We start from the raw sequence: 26,574 nt of genomic DNA on the forward strand, positions 1-26,574 counted from the left end.
GCCTATGAATAAAGTTTTATTGGAACACAGTCATGAGAATTCATTTACATATTGTCTATGGCTGATTTTGGGCTATGATGTCAGAGTTGAGTGATTGTGGCAGAGGCCGTTTACCTGCAAAGCCAAAAATAATTGACCATATGACCCTTTACAAAACAGGTTTTCTGACCACTGCACCAGCCAATCCACATATATTAAGCAATGCTATTTTTGACAATGAAAACCCATTGCTAATATATATTTTGCTACTTAGCAAAACCTCTGGTATGGATCAGGGATAAAGATAGCTGCAGTGCTTACAGCAGCTGCCTCTGAAATAGGGACTGCTTATTAACTGCTAAAGGACACCCCTGAAATGTGCTTGTCCTACCAGGGCAATAATAGCCTCAGAGTATTTAGTACATTTCCAGAACTTTGCCAGTTTTGGAATTTTAAAAATAAATAGCAATCATCATAACATTTTCTTTTATTGCTTCTCAAAACCCATTTTCATTAATGATTATGATTAAACCTTCAGATACTCTTATATCAATAACAATATTAAGCCCAGAGTTTGAAAAGTATATCATACAAATGGATCCCAATGCCATAGCTGAGACAGAGCAAGTTTACTATTATCCCATTTTACAGAATAAAAAGCCTAAGGTCTGAAAGTATATCTAATTTTCTCACAATTGCAGAATTGGTGAAAGAGAGGGTGAGACTTGAATCTGAAACCTTCGTTTCTAAATGTGTAGTCTCTCCTCTAGACCATACTCAAGGCTACTACTCTGATCATATTTTTGGAGCAAATTGCAGATTTTAACTTTCAGTCAGTAGAAAGGTATTCCCTTTTCAGAGAAAAAAAGCATGCTTAGAAAGTTCTTGATTGTCTTCCAAACTAACTTCACCTCTATTCTTCACATTTTTTATTCTTGAAGTTGTGGAACCATCACTAAGTTGCAGGATTGGCTATTGGAGGTGTGGAGAAATTTCCCAGAGGAATCAAAGGAATGAAAGTAAATGTTGAAAATGGATCTGTTTCATCAACTACATAAAATGAGACCCTACAAGGTCCAAGAAGCCTTTGAAGGACCACCCTGACTTAGAAGTCTATAATGGTACTACAGCGTAACAAGGCTCCAGTGCTAGTCATAGACTTATACATGTTAGAAGAGGAAAAACTCATTACTAGGTCAACAAATTCACCCCACTTCACCCTTACAGTGCTGGATTGTCCTGTCAGTTGTGTTTGCCTGCATGCGAAGTGAATTTATTATTAATTGGCTAGGGGTTATTAGACCTCGTGTGGTGTCTCCCCAGCCTTTTCCTAGCCTCTTATACCCATGGCTCTGACCCTCAGTTACCCATTATTTATTTCTCCCCATCCCGTGATATCATCTTGGCTGGATTAAGCCTGTATTTGGTGCTGGTGCATTTTGCCTCTTCCACCTGTAGGTTGAGTTGTAGCCTTTCCTCTAGGCAGTCATATACATGGGCTCCAGTTAACCTCTGTTATTACCAAAATTTCTAGGGAAGAAGAAGAAGGGGACAGATATTATATTCAGGAATAACAACATTAAGATTTGAGCTCAAGAAGTAAGTTAGAGGTCATGTCTCCAGACCCCAGAGTGATGGTCTGGCCAATAACTTGGGTCGTAAGTCATATAACCATATGGATTTTAACAGCAAATGACTGACCCCATTGGAGACTTTAAAAATTCTAAACAACTTTAAACAACAACTCAAGAGTGTAAAAAGACAAACATAGGTTCAGGTGTGAGTCCACTGGTAAATATTACAACAGCAGTAATGTTAGAAGAAATCTCCATGTGTGTGTTGAAAAGACTTAAGTCTCCTAAAGAAATGTTCTCATTTCTGAATATCTGGGGATCTTGTATGTGATTATTTTAGCTGACTTTTGATGATACATGAAAATAACACTGTGAATGTTGGGATCAAGACAAGTCTTTTCAAAAATTTGAGTTTGAGATTAAGTATTTAAGATCCATTCTTAATAGAAAGGGGAAAACAATGAAATCTTGAATACTGATTTTAGAGGAGAAAACATGTTTCTCTTTTAAAAATAATTTTTCATATAATAGTAATCTTTTTTTCATTTTTTTAATTAGTTTTCTTTATTTTTGAGAGGCAGAGAGAGACAGAGCATGTGTGGGGGAGGGGCAGAGAGAGAGGGAGACACAGAATCGGAAGCAGGCTCCAGGCTCTGAGCTTTTAGCACAGAGCCTGATGCAGGGCTCTAACTCAAAGACTGCGAGATCATGACCTGAGCCGAAGTCGGACGCTCAACCGACTGAGCCACCCAGGTGCCCCTCATGTAATACTAATCTTAAGAATCTATGGTGAATCTTTCAAGATGGGTTAGGTTATCCTGTGGTAACAGAGAACCTCAAAATCTCAGTGGCTTAAAAAAAAACAAAAAACAAAACACAGGATCTATTTTTCATCCATGCGACATATCCATTGTGAGTGTTGACCTCACTCTGGGACCAGGATTACAGAGTCGCCACTTTGTGGATCATGGTTAGTTATTGTGACAGACAGACTGAGAGCGTTGGAAGGGCTTGGACCAGGAATTAAGTACTCAGGCCCAAAGAAATGTTTGTTCTCAACTCATTGGCCAGCATTGGTCACATGCCCCACTCAATCACAAGGAGCCAGGATGTGTCATCCTACTGAGTACTTGGAAGACAAGGAGCCAAAAATATTTTTGAAATAGTACTAATGACTTCCACATGTCATTAAAATTGAAGGACAAGATCTGACCTGGAGTATGTTCAAAATCATGCATGTCAAATCCTTCTAGTAATGTTGATAGTTGCCTTTGTAAAAGTGAATACTCAACATAGCAAGAAGCTCAACCCAGTGGTTCTCTGCACTTGGAGAGTAAACATCATGGTCTCCCCAAAAGTTTAAAAAACACTGATGCCTGAGTCCCACTCAAGAGATTGTAATTGACTTATTTTGAGGTGTAGCTTGTGCATCAGAGTTTTTTAAGCTCCCTAAAGTGATACTAAGATACACATAGAGTAGAAAGGGCCAAGGTTTTAGGATGATTTTGAACTCCAACATTATCCATCCATTTGTGTGGTCTTAAGTCAACGCCTCTGGGTCTCCATTTCGTTATCTGTGAATTTGGGGGTGGAATACAATGACTTCTACAGATCCTTCCAGCCTTAAAAAATCTCTTATAGACCACCGACTTCTATTTAGAAAGTGTTTCAGACCTCAAGTTAACGTGTAAGTGCAGCCAGATTCCTTTGTAAGTTTATCTGGTTAAGCTCCTATAGTTTCAATAATGGAATAAGGGCAGTCATTGGAAAAAGTCTTTATGAGTTAAGGAGTTGTGTTTTCCCACCAAACCAGGAAGCTGGACCAGACCTGGGGATAAAGTCATGTTATAAAAAAGATATAAAGTTAACTCGAGCCTTCGGTTGTATGTGGACTGAGGGTGAACTTCCTGATCTAAAATGAAAATTGTATTACCTAAGGCTATTCAGATAAAAATAAATTTTAAAAAGCCACTTCCCTCAATTCTTCTTGCTGAAAATGAAAAGTTAAAGGTTTCACAATTTCTTCACCGTGTAATCCTATCTCAGTGCTGCCAGTGTCTTAATAGTGTATTGATTGGCTCATATGCCCGCTATCTTTAAAGAAGCATTATCACTCTGTTGGGCCAAACGTGAAAAACTACTTTTAAAGACCTTTTTAAGAGTTTTTTGATTTTTCAAAAGCTTCTTGGGGGCTTATTGAGCCTCTCTGGCAGCTGGAATGAACTCTACAATGCTCTTTCTCTATTTCTGACACAGTGAATTCATCTGGAGCGGGCAAGTTATCAATGACTCACAGGAGGGAGGAGATAAGGAGGCCCTTGAGATAAATTCGTGTGGTAATTAGTTACATGGACCCCTGTATTCTTAGGCTCTTTCTAAGTGCTACCGTTGCATTGGAAACTCGTGATAATTATCAATAGCCATCTTAAATATGTGATGTCGACTCCACCATTAAGGGGTAGAAAGTGAGGAGAGGAGAAGATGAATTGGAAAAATTAAAACTGTTAGTGCGGAAAATAGCATTAAACTGTTTTTCAATTATCAGAATGCCTGGCAAGCTGAAGTAAGACAAAAATCTTCATTTATAACCTCTTCTGTAGTTATTCAATGTCTGTATTTCTTTTCTTCGTTTATTAAAAAAAAAAAGCATCAGAATAGTTTTTATTGAACGCTTAGGAAAATATTTGATGATAATACACCAAGATGTTATCACTTTGGTTGATGGTATTGTGGGAGTGTCTTCTTTCTTCCTTGGGAATCTCAGTGTTTTAACACTTTGCTGCATTAAGTATGTATATTTTTTGGAACTGGCTTCACTCCTCACTGTGTTTTGGGGAAAATTGCTTAACCACCCTGAGCCTCATTCTGTACCTCAAAATGAAGATAATAATAGTACTATAGGGTTGTGGTAAATATTAAGTTAAAGCACATGAAATAGCTGATATTTGACTATCTTTTGGTCTATGGAAATTGCAATTTGAAATGGTTCCACATGATATTAAACGTTTAGCTTTGTACCAGGCAAATACTGAGCACTCAGGAAATATTAGCTATGAAAGAATGTTAAGGAAATACAGAGAGAACAAATTAAAAATAGAAGAGAAGTAATATGCAATTTTTAAAAAGTCAGGCTAATTGGGATATAATTTACATATAGTATACTGTTCTAGAAAAGTTGACAAACACACACTTGGGTAACCACAGTCAATACATAAAGCAGTTTTATCATCCCCACAAAATATATCATGCCCCTTGTAGACAATTCCTCCACCCACCACAGCCCCTAGCAACCACTAATCTTTTTAATGTCCCTATAGTGTTGCCTTTAATATGGATTTTTCCCCTTACTTTAATTACCCACGTGTGTTGATTTGCCCCCTTCTTATGTGGATGGGCACCTGCCCCTTTAGGGGCAGAAAGGAAGCCCCCTCCCTCTGGCTGGCCACCAATGGAACTTATTTGAGGGAAGGTCCCTTTCAATTTGCTCTGATGGGTGAAGGGTGTGGGGCGGCAGGCACAAGTATTTGCTGGGGTTTTCTACAACTTGTTTGTTTACAACTCCGTGGGAAAGGAGGCAGGAACCTGCTCAGATGGCCCATTTTGATGACTTCCCAAAATCCAACATAGTTTTTAGACTGATTTTTCTGTTGATTAAAACATATACACCTCCTGGTCAGAGGTCTCATGACCTAAGGATCAATTTAAATCCCAAATCCCCAAGTAGAGTTTAACAAAGAGCCCTCCTTGGTTCGGCTCTCCTTTGAGAACAATGCCCAACCCGTGCATGTAGGCGAAGACCTCCACTTGTGAACATTGGTGCACTTTTAGTAGGATCTAGCTTATGTTCCATGCTCTTTGAGGTATTTTTTTTTCTTGCCATCTTAGAAGATCTTCATCATGGTATCACTTTGCATGAATGTAATCTGCCACAACATCCAATGGACCGATCTTTAGAATCTTGAGATTAGATTTCCACCCTCCCATAACAAGTCTGCAAGGCTCCGTCATGATTTACAGGATGGTATCTGGATTCCTTTGTCTGGCAAACAAACCTTTTGTGAATGGACTCCATCCAGATTTGAGCAGTACAGCAAATAGATTTGATTTATGGAGGCATATAGAACCCAAAACCCCACCAAATAGAGAACCTGAAACATTTGCAAACATATGTATGTCACTTATTAGCCATAGAACAAATTTCAAAAATCTCTGAGTATTGGCATTAGGGACAGAGGCTGTTTCACATAGGGGAAAATACATGGGCTTGGGAGCCCACCTGCCTTTGTTTGGATCCTGACTGCTTCTTTTATTAGCTCGGTGACCTTGGGCCAGTTACTTAACCTTTCTGTACCTCAGTTTTCTTATCTGTGGAACTCAAAGGCTTGTGGCAAGGAGAACAGTAGTTCCTCACTTGGGTCACACTCTCCCTAGTTTCTGTGCCTTTCCCTTGCTCTTTCTAGAAACTATGGAGTATGCCTTCTCCATACTTGGCCATTTGGAAAGACCCATTATCCTTGGAGTTTCAGAATAAAATCCATGGCTTCCTCGGGCAGGCCCCAGGCTCCCTCTGCCTTTTTAAACACACAAAGAGTCCTCTGGCAGCTTCACTGTATGGCAGTTGCTTGGATCTCTGTCTTCTCACTGATCTTTACACTTCCTGAAGTAGGAATAGCAACTAAAACTATGAAAATTTGCTAAGCTCTCAGTATTTGCTGAATGCTTATTCTAGGCCAGGCATCATTCTACACATTTGCATATATTAGTTCATTTATCTCCGTAACAACTCTATGAGCTGGGTATTATTATTTTCCCCATTTTACAGATGAGGAAACTGAGGCATGAAGATGCTATGTAGTTTGCCTAACTTCCCCCAACTAGGGTGTAGTGAAGATGGAATTCTAAGAGTCCACATTTTTCATCACTGTGCTGTATCAAGATTAGGATTGACTGAATAGAGAAAGGCTATAGTCCAATGCTTTTCTACCTAACTGTGTACACGAATCACTTGGAGACCTTGCAAAAATGCAGGTTCCGATTCAATAGGTCTGAGGAGGCACCAAGATTTTGGTCTGTGAACCACATTTTGAAAACAAGGCCAACGCTGTCGGTCCATGGACCACATTTTGAGAACAAGGACCTAGACTAACGGTTCAAAGCTTTTTTTTTTAGCTCAGGACCCTTTTATACTATTAAATATTATTGAGGACACCAAAGAGTTTTTGTTTACATGGGTTGTCTCTGTCAATATTTACTGTCGTAAAAACTAAAACTAAGAAATTTTAAAAATATTTTTAAAAATAATTAAACCCATTATATATGTTCATGTAAATCATATATATATATATTTACTTATTTATTTTAAATGCTTATTATTTATTTTGAAAGAGAGAGCACAGTGGGGAAGGGCAGAGAGAGAGGGAAAGAGAGAATCCCAAAGCACTGTCAATGCAGAGCCTGATGCAGGGCTCGAACTCACGAACTGTGAGATCATGACCTGAGCCGAGATCAAGGGTCAGACACTCAACTGACTGAGCCACCCAGGCACCCTAACTAATATATTTTAATAAGAAATAATTTAATAAAAAATTTTAATTATTTTATTTTAATAAAAAATAAAAAACTAATATATTTTAATAAAAAATATTTTAATAAAAAATAATATATTTTTCAAAATAAAAACATTAGTGAGAATGACATCATCTCCCGTTTCTGCACATCTCTTTAATGTCAGGTTTAGTAGAAAAGAGCTGAGTTCTCCACCGGCTTCTGTATTCAGTCTGCTGTGACATGACATGACACCCAGCCTCTGGAAATCTCCAGCAGATATTCATGACTCACGTAAGTCAAAAAGGCAAAATGACATCTTACTATCGTTATCAGGATAGTTTTAACTGACAGACTCCCTGAAAAGGTCTCAGAGACCCCATCCACGGACCCCCCCCCCCACCGATATCATTTTAAAAAACCACTGCACTAGATCACTCTTGGGAATCCTGGAGGACTTTGAAAGTTGTCACGTTCATTGTGTGGATAGGCTTTTGGTGTTTTGTAAAATCACTGACTTCAGAAGTTCTGTGAAAATACTCTTTCTAGCTCTAGATTTTGTTTCTTTTCTAGTTGCAATTTACATCCTCGTCTTTGTCCTATGATGGGTCATAGTCATGGTCTCAGCACAGTTAAAAAATTTCTTCAGAAAACCAAAACCCCAAAAGGTAGTACTCCTTTTAGACAGAATATTTGATAAAGAATAACATCAAAATTAAAAACATATTTTATTGAATCCCTGCAAGATTTTTAAATTGCTGCAGAATAGATCATCCTGGGGTGCCTGGGTGGCTCAGTTGGTTGAGTGTCCAATTCTTGATTTTGGCTCAGGTTGTGATCCCAGGGTTGTGGGATCGAGTTCTGCATCAGGCCCCGTGCTGAGTGTGGAGCTTGCTTGAGATTCTCTCTGTCTCTCCCTCTGCCCCTCATCCCTGCTCATACACTCTCTCCTTCTCTAAAATAAAATTTTAAAAGATTAAAAAAAACAAGATCATCCCACCTGCTGTTGTATCAGTTCAGTTAAAACTAGTATGATTACCCTTTATGTGCATTTACTTCATTTATCTTTAGTTCTTTTGTCCAAATATGTCTTCACATTTTTTTAAATATTTTTAATGTTTATTTATTTTTGAGAGATAGAGCGTGAGCAGGGGAGGGGCAGAGAGAGAGGGAGACGCAGAATCCGAAGCAGGCTCCAGGCTCTGAGCTGTCAGCACAGAGCCTAACACAGGGCTCAAACTCACGGACCACGAAATCATGACCTGAGCTGATGTCGGGTGCTTAACAGACTGAGCCACCAAGGCGCCTCAGTCTTGTTCCTACCTTTTTGTACCTTACTCTGATGCCTGGATTTCCAAGCTTATTCCAGGTCTACTCAGGAGAGCATGTGAGTAGGCTCCTTGAGTCCCTCTGACCTCTGAAATGCTTCCTTAGCACATCTGCTTCTTGACTGGGTCTATAGCAACCTGACTCCTCTACCTGTACAAGGAGGGAATTTTGCTCCATGGCAAATTTGTTCATCATCATTTCAGGGCTAGGAAAATACAGTGTCCTGTGGTTCAAGCCTTCAGGAGGTTCCCTCTCTGGAAAAATCTCTCTGCTGGTCCTGTTGGTCTCAATTCAGAGAATCATAGAATCTTAGGATCAGAAGGGATCTTCAAGATCATCTAGATCCTTGCCAGTCAAATATGGCCTCTGGATCAGCAGCATGGGCATCATCTGGGAGCTTGATAGAAATGCAGACTCTCAGGAGCCACCCAGACCTACTGAATCATAATCCTCACTTTGACAAGACCCCAAGAGATGAGTGTGCATATTGGAGTTGGAGAAGTGCTTCTCCAGACCAGCCTCCCATCTGCTAGAGCAGTCCTATCTGCACCGTCCTCCTCCTGACTGCTTCTCCAGTGGTCATCAGCCTTCACCTTCCAGCTTCAGTGTTAACACCTCTCACTCTAGATCAAGAGTTCCCAACCTGACCGCACTCCGAAATCACTCGGGGAGCCTCTAAAAACCCGTGCTGATGCCTCAGCCCTGACTAAATGAGAATCTCTAGGGATGGAGCCCAGGCATTACAATTTTATGATATTTCTCCTTGAGATTCTAATGTGCATCTAAGTTATGAGCCACTGGTCGAGAGCCACCCGTTTGCATTTTAGGCTATTTACTTCATTCCTTGCTTGGATATTCTGTGGAAATGCAAATAGCCCCTCAGAAAGGCAAAACTGTTATCTCTCATTTGCACTTTGCTTGGGAATAGGGCTCTTTTTAATAGCAGCCTAAATCACTTCTTGCAAACTCTTCAACAGCATACGCTAGTAGGCTTGACAAGTAGCAGTGCTCGGTGATGGAGGAGCTAGGGATTGGGAATGAGACAAAAGTGTATGACAGGCAGATAGGCTGCTGAGGGGTATACTTCACGCCTCCTGGGAACCAGTTCTCAGCTGAATTACCATGGGCAGGAAGGGGCTGGGCCAGGCCAAGAACCGGAAGCTCTTCTTTGACCAGCCCACTTCAAACTTGCCCACATTTTGTTGCTTTTGCACCCATAGTCCTCAGGGTGAGGGAGGAGAAGGGAGTCAAAACCTCTACAGCTGCCAGGCTGGTGAGCTCCATCAGCTGTGCACAGGGTCGCCAGTAGAGTCGTGGCCTGACGGTGCTAAGAGAAATTTTGCTAACGTCATAATCTTGCTGGCCTAAAAGCAGCTGGCTGTTTTCCTCCCAAGGTAGTCCTCTTGAGTAATATGCCCTTTTGTTTGTGACATGACTGTTCGAGAAACTGAAATCTGCTTTTATTTATTTTTGTAAGATTGAAGAGAAAACGATTTTGTTGACGTTTAATTAGCTTTCAAATGATCTAGGTTTCTTTTTGAAGTTTATTTATTTTGAGAGAGAGAGAGCGTATAAGCAGGGGAGGGGCAGAGAGAAAGGGAGAGAGAGAATCCCAAGCAGGCTCGATGCTGTCAGCACAGAGCCTGAAGCAGAGTTTGATCCTACAGACTGTGAGATCATGACCTGAGCCAAAAGCAAGAGTTGGACACTTAACCAACTGAGTCACCCAGGTACCCCTAAATTATCTAGTTTTATTTAGATACTGTTGCATTAAACTAATTATTGTTTGGGGAATATATAAATCATGTTAACAGTAATTCTGAGCAGGTTAAATATAGGATCAAGTAAAAAATTTGGGGAGAAGGGAGGAAATATTACTTTAAAAGGAAAATCAACTACCCACAGTCATATTAATTTATGATTAATAAAAATATAACACACAAACAATAATAAATTTGGAAGCTCTAGCATTTTAGATTCTGAGTATCATTCACATAGTAAAATACAATCTAGAAAATTAATAGTTTACAAACTCTCTTTTATGCTTACTTGTTTTGCAAAATAAAGTAGTCTAATGAGTTTGGATGTTTGAGAATAAAATACCATCACACCTTCTCCCTCTCATTTTCAGCTTGCCTCACCTTCCAATCTGATAAACATGTTAGAGCATGGTTTAATCATGGATTTGACACATTTGACAGCTTTAGATGCTTTAGGGATTTATAAAGTTGATTCTCAGTTCTTTAACATCCCAATAGGTAATCATAGAGATAGTTTGCTATTAAAGTTTACTCTTTAGACCAAGCAAGTATTGTAGGAAAAGAGGATATGTTTTGGTGCCTTGACAAGGTAAGCTGAGTTTTAGAGTGTGTCTTTCTTTCCTTCTTTTTTTCTTTCTTTCTCGCTTTCTTTCTTTCTGAGAGAGAGAGAGAGAGAGAGAGAGGATGCAAGTGGGATAGAGGGACAGAGGGAAAGAGAGAGAATCTTAAGGTGGCCCCACGCTCAGTGCGGAGCCCGACATGAAACTGAGTCCCACAACCCTGGGATCATGACCTGAGCCCAAATCAAGAGTTGGACACTCAACCGATGGAGACATCCAGGAGCCCCTAGAGTATTTCTGTTTTCTATTATGGAACATGTGGTTTGGCTTCCTAAGAAAATGTGGGAGAGGAAGATGGAGAACATTTTAAGAATGATTTTTTTCCCCTAAGTCTAATTGTTTTCTTCCAATAATGAAATATTTGTATTTTTAAAATTTTTAACGAAATAGCAATTTAGATTATATATATTCCACTTTTTTCATTGGCTTACATTTTCACTTCAGTAATGTTTTATCTTTATATTTGAATGCATATAAATTAAATTAAAGCTCGTACTTTGGCTTAAGTGTCTATTTTACTCTCATTCAAAACATTTGGAAAAATCTCCCTGTAGTAACTACTACCTAAAAGTTTTCTTAAAATTCATGAAAAAATCCCCCAAATGAATCTTTTGCATAAATTTAGATTTCTTATAGAAGGACACATTTGTAAAGAGTCATCAGTTTGAACTGGCAATTTTGTTTATCTATTTGACTTATTAAAATGCTAAATAGTTAAAATCTGAAATTGTGCTATCAAACTTCTGAGCTACAGTTCTGTGGACGGTTTGGAATATGGTGAGAATGTTCTTCCTATCTCTGTATCCTCCACTTCTGTTCCTTTCTCCACTCTCCATTTGTTTTCTTGACTTCGGGGTTTTTTTCTTTGTCTTCCTTTTCCTCCATATAGTTCTCTACTGTTTGTGAAAGCCCAGGCATACACCTGCATGGTGAGGATATAGGGGGGCACACATAAATATGCACATGTACTTGCTTACGCATTCAAAATAAAGTCATTATATCGCTATACACTGCTTTTCACCCCATTGAAAGTGGAGTGCTTGACCTGTGTGTTTTTGCTTTTTTCCAATTAAACCCACAATTATAATAGAGCTTGGGAACAAAGAGCGATTAAAGCCATCCCTCTCTGTTACCCTACATGCAAGTCAACATCTCCACTTTGGTCTATTCCTTTGGCTCAGACAGCAGAGCCATGGTAGCATTTCCCACGATAAGTTGCTGGGGTCTAGACACGACTGAGGAGGATGTGCCTGGGGCTACCATGCTCAAACATGGATGCAAGATTGTCCGAGCTGGGAAGGATCTTGAATTCCATCCAAGTTCAGCCCAGGAAACTAATGTTAGGAAAGCAATGTGACTCACCCAGGGACATATAATGAGTAATAAACAACAAAGGAAATAGGGAACATGAAAGGCATGCATACTGGATCAATTAAGAGGCACTAAAGCTGAAGGAAACTGAATAAGCTCGATGGTCCCAGGAGCATCCAGAACCAACTGGCATCCTACCAGTTGTAGGTTTCTCCTACACTTATTTTATTTATGTGGCTTCATTCATGTTGATGGCTCAGCTATTATTACTTCTTGGGAGAATCCCTATCTAGGATGTCATAATCTTTTGGGGCATGTCTTTCATTGTCCCAAAACACAAACCTTGATTTTCCACTATTTCCAGTTCATGTTGAATGTGTCTGGATCAAAGCTTCATCTTCGGCCTTGAGTCTCCTTTGTCATGCTGGCAATAATCTACTAGCGCTTCTGGAATTTAACTCTGGAGAGCACTTAGCTTGTCTCTGTGATAGATGCGAGTGATAAAATGAAATAAAGCCCACATTCAGAGTTCCAAGTGCATGGTATGCAGTGTGCTGGGTCATCCCATCTGATGGGCACAGCCTTCGCGGTGGGTGTTACATCCCATTACACAGGGGAGGAAACCCAGGCTAACTTCTCCCTCATCCTGCACTGTTGGTCTTTCTTCATATTGTCAATTAACTTAAAAACATGAATCTCAGCCATCCCCTCCTACTTTTTGAATCAGCCTTTGAAGCTGTCCCATTCCTCCTTCCTCCCACAGCACTGCCATCCTGGCAAGCCACACAACTTATTCTCTTGCTTAAACCTTTTTCTGTTAGCCCCCCTCCTCCCCTGGGGCTGGGTACAAACCAAGTGTCACCCTCACCCAGCTATTTTTCACTTCCTTAACCCCTTGTGCTTGGGGACACAGATCAGATCATACCTTTAAATCTTCTAGTCCCCTCCTCCTCACTTCGTCTCTTAAGAAACGCACAAATAAAAGTATAATAAAGGTGAAGAGATTGGCCTTTTTCTTTTTTCCACAGGTTTTCTCTTGGCGTCAGAAAATCTGCATTTATTTGCACTGTCACTAACTAACCCAGAAACGGAGCCAGCATTCCTCTGCTTCCTACGCCCACCTCCCAGCCCTGGTCTTCCCTGCCCCTCCTTACTCACACCTCCCCATTTCCTCTGTCTGGATGGACTGGATGTGGGCTGCTTGGAAACTTTGAGTCTGCTTCCTACAGCCTTCTCAGAGGCAAGGAATTGCCTTTGTCCTGCCTTCTCTGTGTGTGTGTGAATGTGTATTAAATGTTTTGTTTTGTGTTCTTTTTTTCTCTTTTCTTTTTTTGGCAAAAGACTATTGCTTTCCAATTTCAAAGTTTTTCTGAGAACAAACTTTTTACAAGACTCCTTGTTTTTAAGTAGTGACATCTGTCTATCTTGAAAAAAGTAAAGAGGCTCTTCCATGGAAGATGATACTGTGAGCCCTAGGACAAGCTGAGATGTCATCTTATCCAGCACTCTTGGTTGATAGAGGAGAAAAGTAAGGTCTAAAGAGGTCGATTGAATCACCAAAGTCCCATTGACAGTTAGTGACAGGGCCAGAGCAGGAGTGCAGGCCTCCTGACCTCCAGTCCGATGAGATTTTCCGGACATCGTGTCGTTCCCAAACAAGCCCTGCATTTTGAAATGGGATGCAGGTTCTCAAAACAGATGTCTTTTAGTGTGGTGAGCAGTTACCTGCCGCCACTGTGGAGCGCTCCTGTGTTTTGTCGTGTTGTGTGTGGAGCCCCAATCTTCAACGTGCTACAGGGTCTCCCTGCATTTCAGGAAGACAGTAGCTCTTTGGTTTTTTCCTTGCACGTGAGATCTGGCAGCACCAGACGGAATCACATGATGTATGATTGCCCTTCATGACCTCCTCCCCTTTGGGAATGCCTGTCTCAAACTCATCATTCTCTCCCTCTCTCAAGTTGAGTGAGACCTGTGTTTCTTCTCTCAGTTTCTCAGTCCCCATGATTCCTACTGTTACAGCACCCAGACTGACCTGTCTTCTTTCAAAATGCATTCATACTGGGGCGCCTGGATGGCTCAGTCAGTTAAGCATCCGACTTCAGCTCAGGTCATGATCTCACAGTCAGTGGGTTCGAGCCCCGCGTTGGGCTCTGTGCTGACAGCTCAGAGCCTGGAGCCTGCTTCGGATTCTGTGTCTCCCTCTCCTTCTGCCCCTCCTGTGCTCATGCTCTCTCTCTGTCTCAAAAATAAATTAAAAAAACATTTAAAATAAATAAATAAATAAAATAAAATGCATTCATACATTTTTTTCCTAGCCCAGATTAAAATAGCCTTATAATTTAAAAACACAACCAATAAAAAAATAACATTGCTCATTTGCCCCACATTCATCTCAGATCCCCTAATCCCCTTCCCACACTCTGTGAACACCTGCACTCTGTTCAACATCTTGCTTTGTCCACTTTGTCCATTTTGGTACATGAAGCTCTAAATCTGTTACTTCTTAGATAGCTGATTACTGCTCCATTGTAATCCATAATGTGTTTTACCTGCTCTCCCCTAGTGATGGATTTGTTTGTTACTTACAGAGTTGTGCTATTGCAAACAAGCCATATCCCACATTCTGAACCTCGCCCACCACAAATTTCCCCTTCTCAAGTCACTTTCAAATTCATACACTTTACCTTCTATAGACCCTGGAGCTGATACTGTAGGTGACAGCTAAATTAGCTAATAAATTAGTCCTTACCTCTTTGTTAACAGGCAGAGTATTAATGAATGAGTCCTTTCTCCTTTTCAGGAAGAATGTGGCCATGTTAAGAGAACCACCTGGATAAAACTTCTTAAAATATCTCTCTTCCATCTTTCTGTAATGCTCTGTGGGATATAATGGATATGGGCCGTAAACAAGTAATACTTTGAACTCATGGAAACATTTAAAATGATAGAAATTTCAAGGAAACTGAGAGACCTGTAGGTGAGATATTTTGGAGCAAGTGGGCTTTGTTTATGCTCCAAAAGACATAATGTAAGGTAGCTATCCACTTGGATATACCTGGTGAGAAGTGTAGTCACAGTGTTAGCCTTGAATATCAACTTGGTTGATGCTTACAGAGGAAAAGATACCCTTCCAAAGCCACACTCTAGAAGCCACATCTCCCCATGAAGATGCACCTGTCCTCATCTAAATCAAGAGGGAGCAACCAGTCAAACAGACTTGAGGACTATCCTACATCATACACAAAAATCAACTGCAGATCTAAATGTGGAAGGTAAGAAATAACATTTTTAGATGAAAACTTGAACTAATATCTTCATGATCTTGAGGTAAATAAATATTTCTTAAATAAGACATTAAAAATGCTAGATATTAATAAAAAACATTTATGAATTGTACATTAAAACTAGGACTTTTGTTTATTAAAAGTCATCATTAAGAGAGTTAAAAGACAAGACAGAATGGGGAAAATATTTTCAACATAAACATCCACCACCAACAAAAAAGTCCTATGACTTGCATCCAGACTATATACAGAACTTCTACAAATCAATAAGAAATAGGTTGACAATCCAATAGAAAAATGGGCAAAATACATGAACAGGCACTTCACAAACTAGGATTCTAATAGCTAATACACAAGTGAAACAGTACTTGACTTAATAGTTTGCAAGAAAGCACAAATTAAAACTGCAATGTGACATTACTACACAGTCACCAAAATGACTAAAAAGAAAAAGACAAACAATACCAAGTGTTGGTGAGATTGTAGAATGACTGGAAGTCTCACGTACTGCCAGTAAAAGTGTAAATTGGTATAGCCACTTTGGAAAACTACTTGACAATATCCTCCAAACCTAAACATATGCTTACCACATAACCCAGTAATTATACTTACAGGTATACACAACAGAAATGCATACTGAAGTTTACCAAAGACATGAATGAGAATAATTACAGAAACATTTTTTAGTGTAATTCCAAACTAGAAAACAACCTAAATGTTCATCAGCAGTAGCATGTAAACAAATTGTAATGTGTATATATAATGGAATACCATATACCAATGAAAAGAAATAACCACACAACTTGGATGAAAATCTCAAACATAACATTGAGTAAAAGGGGCTGGACATAAATGACTATGTCACTGGAAATTACTGGATTCCATTTGTATAAAGTTCAAAACAGGCAAAACTAATGTTAGAAATTAGAAAATGGTTTCCTATTTCATTATGGGGTAGCTTATAATTAGTAGGAGAAATATAAAGGCTTTTAGGGTCTGGAATTGTTATATTTCATTCTCTGGGGGCTTATCCCATGGGTTTATTGACTTTATAATGACTCACTGAATTATACATGTAGTTGGGACTTATATATTTTTATACTTCATTGAAAAGTTTACCTTAGAATAAAGGCTGGAGAATCAGGTTGCCTAACTTAATTATAATTCCCCAGTCATTTTTATTTTATTTATTTATTTATTTATTTATTTATTTATTTATTTTTTAACGTTTATTCATTTTTGAGACAGAGAGAGACAGAGCATGAACAGGGGAGGGCCAGAGAGAGGGAGACACAGAATCTGAAACAGGCTCCAGGCTCTGAGCTGTCAGCACAGAGCCCAACGCGGGGCTTGAACTCGCGGACCGCGAGATCATGACCTGAGCCGAAGTCGGCCGCTCAACTGACTGAGCCACCCAGGCGCCCCTCCCCAGTCATTTTTAATTTATGCTTTCAGAAATGTATGCAGAAGGAAGGACAGATTTGGGAATACCAGGTAATTTAGCCTTGTAACTCCAGTCCTGTCCCTGGTGAACCCTACTAAGTATATTAGCATGATTTAAACATTCATGAGGTCGGGGCACCTGGGTGACTCAGTCCATTAAGCGACCGATTCTTGATTTCAGCTCAGGTCATGATCTCACGGTTCGTGGGTTCAAGCCCCGCTGGGCTTTTATGCTGACAACACAGAGCCTGCTTGGGATCCTCTCTCTCTGCCCCTCCCCATTCTCTAGCTCTCTCTCAAAATAAATAAATAAATTTAAAAAGAAAAAAACTCATGGGGTGCCTGGGTGGCTAAATCGGTTAAGCATCTGACTCCTGATTATGGCTCAGGTCATGATCTCATGACATTCAAGCCTTGTGTTGGGTTCTGGGGCTCTGCGCTGACAGTAAGGAGCCTACTTGGGATTCTCCCTCTCCCTGTCTCTGTTCCTCTCCTGCTCATGCTGTCCCTGTCTCTCTCAAAATAAATAAATAAACTTAAGAAAAAGGAAATACATTCATGAGGTCGAAGGCTATCTTTTACAGTATATTGCTACATAGGTTATCGTTTGTAATACAGGGTTTTCCTCCCTTGTCACACCAACAGCATGTTGTTGGCACTCTTATCTAGTGTCCTTTTTGTTCTGCTTGGTGGAGAAGTTGACTATGCAACTCTCTTCTCTCAACTGTCTTTTCGAGTGCAGAAGGCATTGTTGTATTTTCCTTCCTATAGTCTTCCTCTTCTCTGTACAGAGCCTTGCATGTAGTGGGATCAAATCTCGATTAATGCTTATTTCATATTGGGGATGAGGGATGCTTACATTTTTCACTGATTTATTTTCATTTGTGTATTTTATTTGTGTAACTTTAATTTTCGTTTGTGTATTTAAATGGGAGGTCTGAACTCTTCTCATCCTTCCTGAAGAACATACGCATCTGGAGAGGAAGTGTGAGGAAGGATTACTGGACGTGCAGGCAGTTTTCTTGCTCTCGATCTGGGTGGTAGTTATATAAGTGTACTCACTTGGCTATGATTCATTGGTTTGCTTTACTTTTCTTTATATGTTGAGTGATGATTAAAACATGTAACATATATGTAAGTAATATACAGTTCTAGTTTGATAAGATACTGTGTTGATGAGAGTTTGTGGAAATAGGCTTACATATCACTTGTGGGGGTGTAAATTTGTATGCTCTCCTAGGGAGGCAATTTTGCCAAATCGTCAAAATGAAAAGGCATTTACCCTTCTGCTGAGCAATGGCTAGTCTAGAAGTGTGCCCTACAGTCTATTATAACATGTGCAAACTGTTATTCAAGGTCATTCACTGCAGTATTGTCCATAATAGCGCCATGGGAAACAATAAGGAGAGCACAAATAAATTGTACGTCACACAACAGAATGTTCAGCAGTCAGTAAGAGGGAGACAGATCTCTATCTGCTGATTTGGGTGGATTTTCAGGTTAAAAAGCATGTACGAATTGCTCCTGTTTGTGTCAAGTATATGTGCGTGCTTGTATGTTCATAGAGTATGTCTGAAAGGATGCACGAGAAACTGATAACAGTGGTTGCTTCTGGGAGAGGCTGGGTGAAAGGAAACTTATTTTTCACCATACACTCTGCATATTTCAAATTTTATGTGTACATAGAACCTCTTCAAAAAAAAATGAATTAGACCTAACGTTAATTATTGGCTGCTTTTCCTGAATCCTGTGTTAGGACTTCCTCAACATTCTGTCATTGGTAAGTTTGTCTTTGTTTCATCTGAACACCCTCTGAATCCATTCCGTGGAGCAAAGGTCAGACTCTTCTCCCACGATATTGAGCAAAGCAGGCAGGTCACTCTTCTGCTGGTGACCTTATTAATTGAGTTTAAACCTCTGGTGAATTTGAACAGATTTTTAAAAATGAAACATTCAAAGCCTCTTTGCCCTCTCTAGTTCCTCTCCTCCCAGAAGGCAGGAAGGAAGTGAAAGGCAAGTGTCTATTTATCTTTTGTCAGATTTATAAATGCCACAAACTGGTTGTCCAACTGGAAGGAGAGGGAACCTTGGAGGATGTGATTTGACTCTCAAAGGAAGGAAATAACTTCTCTCTAAGGTGTTCCCTAGATTTGTAACAAGCTGATCCCAAGAAGGTCTAATCCAAAGGCCTGAGGACCCAGAGCATTTGGGGGCACTCGAAAGTAAAATATAATAATATAATTGAAGGTGATCTCACAAGGAAGAAACAAGTGGGGACTCTGAAGACCCCAAGCCAGCTTCCCAATCACCTGTAGCCATCTGCAAGAGACGGAAGGGAGCCCATGCCAGGGATGAGGAGGTGATATGGGCACCTCCATCATCCCATGGAGGTCGAAGGTATGCAAGAAGGGTGAAACTCGGGCTTGCAAAATTTACAACGGACAGTTTGTTTATGTCTTTTAAAAGGCACATTCAGAGCAAAAAATGTCTTGGACTAGATGGTGCTGTTCATCAGATGATGAAGAGGAAGCAAAACCTGGGAGATAGCAATGACTTCATCCAGCCCCTTCATTTTACCAAGGTACACTGTGGGCAGAGCCTGAGATTACACACCAAGAGCTTGTGATTCTTGGTCTGCTTTTCTGTCTGCTCCCCCTCGGTCTCCTTAAACTCCTGGACTCTGGGACTAGACCAGAGTCAGCTGAAGCTCTGTTTCTTGGGAGCTGCATGATTTTGAGAAAGTTACTTAACTTTTTCATGCCTTAGTTTCCTTATCTGTCAAAGGGGTAATACTAATAATACTTACCTGGTGTGGTTGTTATTGGGATTATAAAGCACTTCAGAGAGGGTGTGTTACCCGGTAGGTATTATATACACGTTAGCCATATAGTGGTTAGTATTACTTCCAATTTTTAGATCAGGGAGAATTATTTTTAAGTGGGAAAGAGTGGAACCAACCTGGAAGCTCTCTTCCTGGTAACACTTGCTTTGTTCCTGGTATCACCCTAGCTCTGATATAAAAAATCACTTTCTCATAAAGAGAACTATCCAACAACTTTCGGGGCGGTGGTGAGGTAGGGTCTCTCTGTCACAGGTGGAGTTTAAACACAGGGGAATGACCTGCCAAAGACGCTGAGAGCAGATTTCTGCAGGGAATGGGGGCAGAGCCTGGATAACCTCTGGGGCGCCCCCCCCCCCCCCCCCCCGCCCCCGCAATCCCAAGGGTCTATGATTCTGCTACTTTTGAGCCTAGCAGTCCTGGGGGCAGTCACATTGCCTGGCTTTCAAACACGGCATTGTTATCACCTTGGAAGTGAAGAACACAGTCTGTTTGACTTTTCTACTCTAGCTCTGCATAAAAGGACAAGCTCAGGTGTCACAGCTAAGACTTCCAAATACTCAAGTCAGAGTGGACTTGAATTTATTACGGGCAGTCGGGCGCGGGAGAAGGCCAAGGGAACATATTCTCAAGCTTGGCAAACAAACAAGATTGGGCTCATTATAAACCCTCTAGCCATGGGATATTCATTCCTAAAAAGAGGAGGAGAAACCTTCGGGGGCGGGGAGAGCTAGCAGCTCTCAGCTATCAGCTGACAGATATCAGCTATCAATGCCCTTCCCTCTGGCTCTCCGAAACCTAGGTTAACAATGAAGGGCCAGGACACCCAGGAGCCTCCGCAGGACCGCAGGGTGGAGAAGGTGCAAGGTCCTCCCAGCCAGCAGCCACTGTCTCCCTCTGCGGGGCACTTCCTAAGGCCTTTGATCTTTCCCCAGGGACTGGCGAAGACTGTTTTCTTGGTTTATTTATTGTATCTGCTTTCTCTTCTCGCTGGCTTGAAGATCAGCACGCCAGTGTGTGTAACTTGACTTGAGTCTCGGGGTCCCCCCTCTCGCAGTGCCACCAGGAAACCCGGGAAAAGGCGTATTTTACTGAGTCTTAGGGCAGCAAATCCAGAGAAGGGAGCCGACCCGGGAACCTAGATCCCGTGGAGTCAGTGGCCCGGACCTCGCGCCCGCCCCTAACCCCAGCCCAGAGGGAGGCTGCGGTGTCCCGCTCGGGTCTTCTCCGTCCGCCAGGGGGCTTGAGCTAGGATCTCTCACCCCGACGCCAGGCTTAACCTGGACTTTCATCTCTTCCCCTGGAGGGTCTCAAGTTGCTTTCCTCTGCCCAGGGAGGGGACCCCAATCCCCTGCGCTGGGCCCTAATCTCCACCCCGCGTTTCCAATGGAGTGGCGTGGCCTCCACTCTCCATCTGCGCGCCTTAAATCCCATTTATCTTCTTAGCGCCCGAGACTCGGTCGGCCCCGCCCCCTCTTCTCTTATCCTCCCCCACTTGCAAATCGCAGACTGTCCTCCTTCCCCCAAGTGCGCTGGACCGACCCGAGCAACCTTTGGAGGTGTTGGGGAAAGTCCCCAAGCTGGGTGGAAGTGACCTAGAGGGGAGCAACAGGAGTAGGGTACAGCCCGGGGAGGCGCCGCATGATTTCGGGGTCTGAACCACAGCAGAGGGTCCTGGGCTCACAGTCACCCAACTCCTGCCCTGCGAGACTCTAGTGGTTGAAGTCGGCCCCTCCTAGCGCCCCAATCTAGGTCACCAGCAGGGAAGGGCCGAGCCAGGGGGATCGCTAGAGGGAGAGGGGCGGGCTGCCTGTCCCCGAGTTGGGCCAAGAGTAAATGGTCTCAGGGCCTGCCCCTCTCACTTCCACTCGATTGTAATTCCATCCCCCGGCGGGCCGAGCCTCCCTCCCTCCCTCCCCCGGCTAGCAGGTCCCTCCCCGTCGGCTTCCTTCGCCGCCCCCGCCCCCCTCCCCGGAAAAGCCCTGCGGCTCGCAGCCGACTTCACTCCCGCACGCCGACCTCCCGGCTGCTGTCCTGCCTCCTTGGACTCCTCGGTCGTTCCTAGTCCAACCTCCCTCAGCCCTGCACCACCTCACCCGGGGCAGGGGATCCACGGGGGCCGCCTCCCCCCCAGGTCCCCCAGGAGACGCCCTTTCTCTGCGCGTCCGGGACTTGGTGAAACTTTGCAGGCGCCCGCGGTGAAATGGATTTAATCCGAGGCGTCTTGCTCCGGCTCTTGCTCCTGGCTGCCAGCCTCGGACCCAGCGCAGTGTCGCTCAGAACGGCTCTCCGAAAATCAGGTAACGCACTCAGTGCGCTCGGGGGACACCACGCCCGGAGCGCCCGGGTCTCGGTCCCCGCCAGGACGCAAAGCGGGCGACGCACCGCCCCTCTCTCCCCTGGCCGGCGGCGGTTTAACTGGGTCCATCTCTGCCCAAAGCTGAGAAAAGGTGCGAACCTCGCCCTCTCCCCGGCTCAGGCGGTTCCAGGGATGTTTGTTTGTTAAAGGAATGATCTGTTTTCCAGACACAGTATAGATGGAGGGCTCTGTATTTGACCACGGAGAGCTGAGAGTAGGGACAGCGATCATGCTGTCTCAATTACAGAGGACTGCAACTGTGCAGAAGTCAAACAGCTCCTCCAGTGTCTCTAAACATCTTTATTGAATTCATATTGCCCAGGGCCCGGCCATTTCCTGTTAAGCGTCTGAAGATTTGCCTGGAGTTCCCTATATGCCCATCTCTGGTCCTTACCCTGCAGTGTGTAGGGATGTCGCCTCTGCTTTTAAGGATGCTTCCCTCTCTGGGGCCATTTTCTCAGAAAGGGGTGCCCAATGTTTTGAACTCCTTTGTTTGCTCGCCAATTTAAACACAGATGTATGGTGTACGATATTACAAAGAATTGTAGAGAACTGGAAACAGTAACCTGCATTTCCTCTAGTTATGCGGGTAAAAAGTTCTTCATCTATTTCTGTCTACTTTGACTTGGTATGTGTTGTGAGATTATTCAAAATACAACGTCCTAAACAATAAAGTTCTAAACATTATCTCCCAAATAACGATTTTTATTCTTCTTTGCTAAGACTTATTTAGAATTCTGGAAAATCTGTGTTTTCCTGGTTTTGAGTTTTTTTTTTTTTTTTTTTAATTTACTTTGTAAGCAAAGTTGTCTTATGGGATTAATTACTTCTTAGGAACAATGGAAAACAATGTAAGTTTACTTGAATGCCGTCTGCAAAACTCTGCAGAAAGTGCAGTTTGTCTTTACAAATAACGTTTCTATAAGAAAGAGACCAACCGGGGGAAATTTATCAGAGGGCAAAGAAAATAATCTTGGCGGTTCCCATATGGCTTCTTAAATATTTTCACTGCTCAAGGGTCTTTCCATTTGCAAACATGACTTGTTGCCTTTCAGCTCCAAGAGACGTACTCACTCTTCAAGCTGTATCTACTATTACCTGTGCTTTGTTACCTGCCTTGAAATTTAGAGTCATTATCCTAATCTTCAACGCACTGAAATTACGAGCTATTCTATAGCCTCTGTTCAATTCATTTTGGAGATAATAGCAGCAGTCCAAGGCAATACTATATTGTTTTACTTCTTACATGCACACGTACACACATCTTCAAGGATTTCAATGAAGGGGCTTCTTTCTAACTTTCCTTCTAAAGTGACCACCATCTAAAGTGATCATGATCAATTGTATTCTGTGGGTTTATTCACATAAAACCATCTAGTCACAATTTTTGAATAACGCATAGTTACACCTATAGTTCTTAAGCTTAAGCACTGTGTGTAATATTCTTTTAAGGATAGATTTCAACCCATTTAAGCAGAATTTTTTAAAAAGCATTTCATAACTGTCTCCTGTATAAAACTGCTCCTATGGTTTACCATATTTCCTTTCTTATGTTTTGTAGTTTGTCTCCTAAAAATATTTTCTACCTAGTTCATCTAGGATCTCATTCTGATACTCATGCCATGAATGTGCCGTTGTGGCCTCTTTGGTTTTATCTGAAGCATGGATAGGGTTTTGATAGTGGAAACTCTATCTTTTAAATATTTTTGGCATATTAAATACATCAAATTTGAGGTAGAGGGGGTGTTTGGACTAGGTTCAGCCCAGAAGAGCTTTTCATTACTTTATAATTTTATCCAGACACTGGCTTTCAGGTTGGACAGCTGCTCAGATTAAAATGACAGCTACTTCATAAACTTCAGGGTAAAATTTTCTCCTGGGCTCATTTACATCCCTTGGAAAGACTAGTTTTTGATCCGGAAAATTGGTCCAGATTAAAAACTGAATGTGCCCTGCTTGGCTCTGATGTGAACAGCAACCAGCTAATTTGTAATCTTCCCCAGACACCAGCAAGTCCTGCCAGGATCCATATAGGAGTTCTTCGTACCTTGTTTCCTCAATAGAAATCGGTTTGTGAGCAGTACTTGGAAGGTAGTGTGACTGCCATGTAGGTGTACTGGAACAGTCCTGGTTTTTTGTTTTTGTTTTTATTATTACTTTTTTTATTTTAGAGAGCGAGAGGGCGAGAGAGAGAGAGAGAGAGAGAGAGAGTGCAAGCTAGAACAAGGGCAGAAGGAGAGAGAGGAGAGACTCCTAAGCAGACTCCACGCTGAGTGGCGTGGATCCCGCAACTCTGGGATGATGACCTGAGCCAAAGTCAAGAGTCAGACACTCAACTGACTGAGCCACCCAGGTGCCCCCAGTCCTGTTTTCTTTAGATGACCCTGCATGTTTCCTAACGACTCTAAATCTACTTTTGACAAGTACAGCTTTGGTAGAGAAGTCTTGTATTCAAAATCAACCAGAAAATTCCCCGTCCCCACCTACCTCTAGTGGGAAAAAAAACAAGTAAACAAGTAGCAGGTTTAATTATGAGTTTAATTTGAGTCAGACGTAGGCAGCCTTTCCCTCGACCCCAAGATAGCTCATCTGCTGTGATTGAGCATTAATAAAGAATCCTCTGCATTTGCCGAGACTAACAAGAAATGACAGCTTTTAAGTTAAGTCAAATTAAATAATAATAACTAACTCTAATGAAGTGCTTGCTACACTGTTCTAAGAACTTGGCACATACTGATATTTAATCAACCCAATAGCTCTGTGAGATGGGTACTATTATTACCTCTGTTTGACTGAAAATGAAGTTGTGGCTTAGAGAAAATTAAATATCTCTTCCGAGGTCACACAACTAGTGAGTTATGGAACAGGATTCAGGCTGTGATATTCAGGACCAGGAATGGGAGTCCTTAGCAGTCCTGTTAGCAGGGGTACGCAGCCTGCCTTGGAGGGCATCTTCCTCCTGGCTGAACCAGGGAGCTCCCATGGACAGAGCTGGATGGAGGGCGTTATCCCTGCTGCTGCGCATGGGGAGCCTGTTAAATGCTGTTAAATGTTTGTACATGGGATCATGCCCAGGCCTTTAAAGATAACAGTGCGAGTGATATACTGAGAGGGAGTCCTGGAAGCCACTGTCTACTGAGCTCATCTACAAGAATCGGGGGATGTAATCTTACAGGCTGCTGAACCACTTCCTTTCTCTTGTTGAACTCCTGGGTGCTAAGTCTCAGGAGGGCCAGAGGATCCATCCAAGTACCTGGAGGTAGAAAAAAGAGGCTTCTGAAGATAGGTAGGGTATAGGACACTGTCATCTTCTGGGTCTTCATGGTGTGGAAACAATATACCCTTCATTCATTTTCAGATAATGAATTAGAATCATAGACCTGGAAGGAAATGGAAAGCCCTCATTTTACGACTGGGCTGAGGGCGATTAAGGGGCTTGTCCAACTTTACATCAGAAGCTGACCCGGAACTAGTACCCAGGCCCTCTTGAGTGGGTACTTCTCCCTTATCCGGAGTCTCACCAGGAAGTACGGGAAAGACGGTTGTGTTTCTGATGTGGAGCAGGAAGATGGGAAAAGGAAATCCAGACACATGTGCTAGAGCCAGCGCTCATCAAGCCACACACACGTTTCCATAGGCAGATTGGTAACTCATGGTGTTAATTAAATCTCTGGCACAGAGACAGGGGCTGGAGGACTGCGTAAAGGCCCTGCCTTTCCTCCTGTCTTTCCAGGGTCAGTGAGATCAGGTCAGGTCAGAGTTGAGAATTCAAGGTCATCCCTAGGAGAGCTGGGGCTCCAGAACTATCGTTAGGGAGATGCGGGTCTCTGATCTTTTCCTTTCTGCTTCCTCAGCATTTCCTTGCCTGTAAAATCGGACTACAAGGAAGATCCAAAGAAACTCAGAGAGCAAAAAACAAAAGTCTGGAAGAGCGGAGTTAGCTCATGGGCAGTGATCTTGCTCGTTGATGGTGGTGAATACACGTGCCTCTAGGTGGTTTCTGCTGCTGCTAGTGTGAGGTTCAATGGCTAGGGGTCATGGATCTTCCAGCTCTACTTCCCCCCATGCCAATCTGAACAACCTGCTAGTCGCAAGAGACTGGTTATGACCTCATGGCTCCCATGCAAGCGCCCTTCTCAAAGCATGTCTTTGGGGGCTCATGTTTTCTATGTGTCTCTCCTTGTCCCTTTTCAACCTGAAGTACCTCATTACAATGCTATCCAGATTGTCTGGCTTCTTGGGGAAAACCGGAGCTCATAAAGGCCACGTATATATCCCCCCATAAATGCTGTGTGTGTGTGTGTGTGTGTGTGTGTGTGTATCCCCAGGACCTAACTACTAGCATCCATGCAGTCCAGGCAATGTAGCAGAAATATTTCCCCTGCTCTTTCATTTTATTAGCCCTCCTACCCTCTTATTTGTTTCTACATCATATCTAATTCCTCTAAGAAGCCCCTGCATGTCTTTCTCTCTCTCCTTTGAGTCTCTGTGAGGTAAAGGGACAGAGAGGTCAAGGTCAGGGGTAAATGTCA

General features: G+C 42.2%; 1 protein-coding gene across 2 annotated transcripts in view; it reads left to right on the forward strand.

Annotated features, from left to right (window-relative positions):
• The first annotated feature begins 21,223 nt into the window (after positions 1 to 21,223).
• The window catches only part of EGFLAM (EGF like, fibronectin type III and laminin G domains), a 185,776-nt gene continuing 180,425 nt past the window's right edge, over positions 21,224 to 26,574 (forward strand). The window contains exon 1 of one of the 2 annotated variants that reach the window (XM_078445081.2): positions 21,224 to 21,983. In XM_078445081.2, coding sequence (XP_078301207.2) covers positions 21,887 to 21,983 — 97 coding nt within the window. In that variant the 5' untranslated portion in view covers positions 21,224 to 21,886. The remainder of the gene's footprint in view (positions 21,984 to 26,574) is intronic. The other variant, XM_078445082.2, reaches the window with a different exon arrangement.

This window comes from Panthera onca, chromosome A1 (assembly GCF_046562875.1).
Source record: "Panthera onca isolate mPanOnc1 chromosome A1, mPanOnc1 haplotype 2, whole genome shotgun sequence".
NCBI classification, from domain to species: domain Eukaryota; kingdom Metazoa; phylum Chordata; class Mammalia; order Carnivora; family Felidae; genus Panthera; species Panthera onca.